We start from the raw sequence: 6,780 nt of genomic DNA, 5'->3' as shown, positions 1-6,780 counted from the left end.
TACATAACCTAAAATTTTATTATTTTAATAGTTTAAATAAATAATTAGCTTTGGTTTGTAATTAATGTTATAAAAAACATTGAATTAATTAAAATTTTAATTTAAATTTTTTGTTTTATTTGAAATATAAACTTAAAATAATAATATTTTTGAAATCACGTATTGATATTTTATTTGTGTGTTTTATTTGTAAACGTAATGAAATTCTTGTGAAAAACGGGCGTAACTGGAATCGCCGGATCCACGATCTGCGTGCGTCAAGCTGAGGATAACGTCCCTCCGGTTTGGGGCAGCGTTTCGTGTAAACTCGCGCGGCTCGGCGTCGCGACGCGCCTTGCGATCGCTCAGTTCGCCGTCGAACGCAACGCGCGTCGCAACACGGGCAGCCGCCACCGACCGACCGGCTACCGCCCCCTTCCAGGCTCGTCCAGCAGGAAGGACATCGCGCATCGCGAGTTTCAAACTTTTTACTCCACACAAAAAATCAAACGCGCTTAAAATCAAATTTACACTCATTCTCCAAACGAAGAAAAAAATGTTACCCAGAAAAGTTTTGCGAAAACTTGAAAAGTTTTAACATGCGATTAGACTTAAGAAAACTGCCATATAAACAAATAAACTAAACTAATATTTATACCGTCAATATCAAAATATATAAAAATTGTAACATTTACAAAAAAAAAACTTAAAAGATAAGTAAATTAGTGTGTAATAAGTGTTTTAAGTGTTAGCGAGAAAATATTTATAAAAAAGGTGTGTGCATGTGTGATGCACGAGTGAAGATGAGTTCGGTGGTGTTCTTCGTGATGCTCTTGGTTGCGGCGGCGGTGAGCGGCGGGCCGGCGTGGAAAGACCAGAGTGTGCAACGCGGTGGAGGCATCAAACTAGGAGGCGGAGGCGGTGACCAAACCGCCGGATCTTCATCAAGTGGGACTCAACGCGGCAGTGGGTTGCGTCTCGGCGTTGGCACTCGGGGTTCCACACGCACAACAACGACAACTGCTGCGCCGGATGACGAGGAACAAATTCAAACACCTTCGGCACCGACCGCCTACGGCCTGCCGCGTCTTCACGTCGGGATGGTGGTACCCTATAAGTCGTTTGGTACTCGTGAATATACCAAAGCAGTGACATCCGCAAAATACGCTCTTCAGAGAAAGTTTCCGATGCTTTTCAAAAAATACGATCTGCATGTGCATATTGTCATGAAGGAGATGACACCAAGTCCAACAGGTAAAAATTATTCATTTTATACTTAAAAATAGAAAATTTGACAAAAAAATTTAATTTTTTACTTTTTTTGTGTGAAAGAAAAGATGAAAGCTTTTTTTGGGTGTATAAACATACAAAGTCAAAGACAAAGGGCGAAGAAATATGGGCGTTGCTCATTGTAACGTGTGGCGACCTGTGATATCCTTGAATAGAACGGATATTGTCGTCAATACACTTGCAGTGCTTATCCGCGCTTGAGACGTGTTCCGCTTCATTTGCGATCGGCTAAAGCGAGCGTGTTGCTTTGCTAGCAAACTCGGAAAACACCTATTCATGTCAATGTCAGCGACTCAGTAGCAACGAGCAGTATTTCGATATGTTTTCGTGTCAAAAGAAACAAAAAATAAATTATGTGACTGCCTATTCATCGTAATACACTGTTGAGGTTATGTTTCGGTTCTTTTATAGGTTAAGTTAGGTTAAAACACACAAAGAACACAAATATTTCTTTGATGTTGTCATGAAAGCACAAAAAATAACTCTACAGTGGAAACTTTGTGATTTCAAAGATTGCTACCGCATAAATTTGTGTTCTCATCAAATATTTCCATAATTTTTGTTGTTTTATAAGGAAATTTACATATCATTATCAAATTTTCACTTCTTACACTTTCTCTTAGCTTGCGGTAAGAAGTATATTGTTACCTCAGCTTGTTTCTTGTTGTTCTTGTTCGCCGACTTAATTTTTCAATTTTCATCTACTTTGCGTCGGATTTTTTTGGAAACTCAGCTGGCCGTCTTCTCACGGCGACTGCCTGTTTAATATCTTTTTAGTAAGCGTTGTAAATTTATTTTTCAATTTGTTGCGCTACACGAAGCATGCGAAGAGGGTAAACACGCACGTATCAAAAGTTTAAGTTCAAAATGTTAGAAGTTAATTTAGAAAGTAAACAATCATAAACGAAATAAAGCGTTTCATCAAGCCACACGCAGTTTAAGATGTATTATTAGATAGAATATAATTTTCTTGTCTGGTTATTATCATTAGGTTATATTTATGTTTGCTTCCGTTGTTGGAAATTAACTTGAGCGAACGTGATGCGAATGAAAAACTAAAACGTAAAAAAATGAAAAAGTTATTTTGATCGCTTGCATTCGCGCTGGTTGTTTTATGAATGCCTTTTGTTATGACGATGACAATGACATTCCAAATGAAGTTTTACATAGTTGCATTAATTTGATTACATTTGTTACATAAATCAGTATTGTGCCGTGAATAACAATATAAAATACATATTAATAATAAATTTAGCTATTGAGACCTCAAAAAGAAAAAAATGCAGATATTTTTGTTGTTTCTTTTGTGTTTTTTTTGTTGACACTTTCCTCTTGACGTTTATCACCCACTTTAGGTTATGTCTCTTCTATCCCACCACTATTATATCATGCACTTAGACGTCACATTGTTATATCTTGCAAAATACCCTTAGAAAAGTTGACCAAGGAGCAAAAAAAAACGAAGGCATCAACTAACTCAAGATAAAAATAAAATACAACTTGCTACCGACCCTTTTCTTACGGTGATGCACGGGATTAACCTATTTTCAACGCAATCGAAAAGGTTCAAACGTAGGAAAAGAATTATCATCATTAGTTGCGTGCTGTAGAGGTACTAGGTTGCTATCGGAGTAGTTTGTTGAGGTTGTTCACAATTTGGGCGATCGGGCAGCGGAACGGCCTGCGGACAGGTCGGGTGAGGATGGAATACACAAGAGATCTTCTTCACCACCCTGGAAAACGGTCACAAAGGCGGTCAGGACAATGTCTATTTCTGGCCGACGAGATCTAAACAGTTTGCAACCTCCTCGAACGGACGTGATCTATGGATAAACGGTTTCTACGAGGGTTTGAATTTAATTTATTTATGCTTTTTCTGTATTTTGTTGCAAAAATTTGCGGAATCTGTGCATGAGACGTAAATAAATGTATACATCAAGGACTTTGGAGCGCAGACAGTGGTCACTAAAAGGATTTTTGCCGCTGCTGCATGACAAAAAGCATGACGGAGGATTTTCGCACGAAAACTGTTCGGAACGTATGACTTCCTGCAGCGCGACATTCAGTTTCGTTGCCGCTTGTATGTTTTTACGACATGAAGGGGATGAATCCGACTATCAACCGCGTCCGCTTTTACCCTTTCGCTTCTTCTTACTAGATTTTATAAGAATCTTTAAAATAACCAACAATAAAATAGAAGAAAAGTGCTGGAAACACATAAAAATCATAAAAATAGATTGGTTACGATAAAAATACAGAAAAAAGAAATAAATTGCGTGTATAAGTTGTTTTGAAGGTTAGAACACAGCTTAACCTTACTTATACACATAGCTCAATGTCAAAATGGGTGGATTATTCTGACTATGTCGGAGATTCGTGGAATTCTGCATCATTATAGATCCATCTCCTCGTTGAGAGCCCGACGATGGCGACAATAATTTAATTCGTTCGCTCCGGCGACACGGTGACATATCCTCCACTGGGATGTCGCTAAGACGCGAATGACGTGGATGTGGCTTACGCCGACGCAACTAGAGTGTGAAAAACTAACGATTCCGGGCGTCGACGTGCCAACGTGCCAAATTGCAAAAAGTTAATGTCTCCCGACCAAAGAGAAATGCGAGGTTAAGCGACAAACGCGGTTTCGAAGACGATATCTCAACTATTTCACTCATCAACCACTACGCGATGAAGGAATCACAAAGTTGAAAGTCAATGATAATGTTCCGAACAACCTGAAAATTAATTATCTACAAAGTGATTAGTTATCAACGTAAGATTGAAATATTTACTTGATTATAATTAAATTTCAACACTATATCAACTTACTTGTCACCTGGTAACTTTTGCACAACTTTGAACATTAGCACATTTAGTTTATAACTTTGGAGTAAAGTTTTAGATAATGTTTACTTGTTTTAGTTTCTTGGTGATGCGTTGTATATTTCGCTCTGATTACAAGAATCACGCGGCCGTATGATGTGCGAGTCATTAAATCTACGTGGCGGTAGTTACAAATGTTGCGAATGTTGCGGAGGATGAAAGTTTGTCGTCAAACTGCCTGCCGTGATAATTCGTTGGTTAACAGAGGGAGTCGACAGTTTCGCGCGCCATCAACTTCCGTTTTCGTGCTTTGCCATGCGTGAGGTGTCACGAGCACGGAACACGTAATAGAGTTGCACGCAACTTGTTCAGATTTTTATGAGCTGTATAAAGGCGATATGGTTTTGACATTAGTAATAAAAGTTAAACGTTCTGACTTGTTGTAAATCATATTGAAATTGTAAAATACAATAAAATATAATATACAATATGATATAATAAAATATTTGCTTTTTGAGACGTTTTCTGTAAAATTTGATTTTTTTGTTTTGATTTGAAAATATTTTATTATTTATTTCTGCGTTACTTTTTAATTATTATTCTATCTAATGCTATCATATTTTATTACTAAAATGAAGATGTTAATTACAAGTGGTGCAAAAAACTGAAGGTGTAATTCAAGAAGAACTAATAAATCCGGAAAAAGAGAGTAAAAGAGAGGAGTGAAGAACCTAGAGACCTCGGAGGGTTTTGCTTGGCGACTGAGGCTCGACTAAGCTCTGTGCTAACTGCAGTCTGTTCTTTTGTACCTGCGGACTACCCGCTTTAAGTGGTGGGGGAAAGCGTGTTGGCAAGTGAAACAAAATTAGTCATACGCAAGCTACGGGTCTCCTCTGAATAATGTAGCGTTGCGTAAGGGGTCCCACGTTTTAAGATAAATATACACGTATAATTACCCGCTTCAACATAAATTAAATTTGAATTCGTCTGTAGTTGTAAGCTACTTTTTTTAGGACCAGAATTTTTTTCTGCGTCTTCTTGATAAATTTTTATAATTTTCTGCACCTTTTCGCCCCAAATATTTGTACTAAAACAAATTTAATTCTATAAATTTAATGATAATTGTAATAAAATACTATAAATGACTTTTGTTTAACCATTAAAGTTTTATAACAATAATTTACTATTTCAATTTAATATTTAATTTAATTTGTTTTAATTGTTTAGTCCCTGAGACTTTAGTAGTAAACACGTTAATTAGAGCGACTTTGCGACTGTAATCTGAAGGATAATGACGATCGTTAGTGTTTGATTGTTATTTGGAAAGTCCGGAAAGAATTCTCCAAGCTCTAGACGGATTTTTATTGCCAATCAACACTTTAATCAACTCGGTAATTCCTCCGTTTTTTTATGTCAAGCGAAAAAATAAAACTTTTCCGACATCTAAGCCTTAAAATGAAACTAAAATGTTTAATTATAAAGTTTATACTTGATTTCAACGGGAGAAAGTTGTGCATTGTTAAGTAATAAAATCTTTAGTGCATCTTGAGACGCCGGCAGAAACTTGTCACCGTGCATAAAATATACGCGAAAGAAAATAAATTGAAACTAACGAGCGCGCAGTTGACGGCTTAATGGCTTAACGCACTCATTAATAATACATAATACGTCATCAGTGGGCGCGCGGCGGCGGCGACGTGGTGCTAGATTGCTTCGGGAGTTGGCTCGCCGCCGCCGCCGTAAATTTATTAGCACAACAGCACGGCCCGGAAACCTAAAACGGGGCGCTAATTAAAAAATACGTGTAAATTATCGTTATCAGTACGCTGGGCAAACGATATGAGATTCAAATTAAAAGCAAGACACTTACAAAACCTCAAATTGAAATCACAACATAAAAACACGTTACAACAGTTTTGGTTATGGTTAAAATTCAAAATTAAAGGTTACTATGTGTATATTTAGTTGCCTACTGTTGACAAACACATCACAAGTTAAAACGGACGTTAGTTTGTTTCAAAATTAATTTCAACTCGCAGCAAATTTAATAAACCACTTTGAAGCTCTAAATATCAAAGGCAGGGTGCAAACGGAGTCTCCACAACCACTCAATAAGTCTTTGTAATCGGTCCAAAGTGCCGATTATGTTACAACGCAATGATCCGCACTCACGACTGCACTGCCAGCACCCTTTATAGTGCATATACAAACCCATAAGCTCATATAGACATTGTCGACGGGGCGGCGACATGTTTTAGTATTATCGTGTCGTAGTGTGTCGATTTAACCAAGCGGAAGGCCACTATAATGACGATAATGACGCGCTTAGACACTGCCCAGTATTAGACCATATGGCAATTAATATTCTTCCTGCTTCATTGGATTCAATTATGAATGATACATGTGGAATGTTCACAGTTAGAGAATGCAGCCATGCATAACGCATACTGATATCTATTGTTCATTTAAAAGTCCAATTGCAATTCAGGATGAAATATATTCAACTCGTTATTTAGGTGCCTTTTACGAGTTAGCTAATGTTTGAATGTTTACCGTGGAGACTCAAAGACCCCCCACGGTGGAAGTGCAGTTACCAGTTCAAAGGAGCAACCACCTGTATCTCTTTCTGTAAATACCACTCGGCGTCGACTCCTTGAGCTGAAAGCATTCCGCACGTTTGCCGCTTTA

The 6,780-nt window shown here is 37.7% G+C and overlaps 1 protein-coding gene across 1 annotated transcript in view; it reads left to right on the top strand.

The window, feature by feature from the left end:
• Positions 1-362: 362 nt before the first annotated feature.
• LOC135802224 (glutamate receptor ionotropic, NMDA 2B-like) overlaps positions 363-6,780 on the top strand; it is a 56,690-nt gene continuing 50,272 nt past the window's right edge. Inside the window, 1 exon segment of the mRNA XM_065315777.1 lies at positions 363-1,233. Within this exon segment, the coding sequence (XP_065171849.1) occupies positions 762-1,233 (472 nt within the window). The 5' untranslated portion in view covers positions 363-761.

This window comes from Atheta coriaria, unplaced genomic scaffold (genome assembly GCF_025399875.1).
Source record: "Atheta coriaria isolate IRGN ID8LTWV9N9 unplaced genomic scaffold, Caltech_Dcor_3.1 hic_scaffold_16_pilon, whole genome shotgun sequence".
Taxonomy (NCBI): domain Eukaryota; kingdom Metazoa; phylum Arthropoda; class Insecta; order Coleoptera; family Staphylinidae; genus Dalotia; species Dalotia coriaria.
Note: the sequence above shows the minus strand (reverse complement) of the source record. Positions and strands in the feature narration are given on the sequence as shown.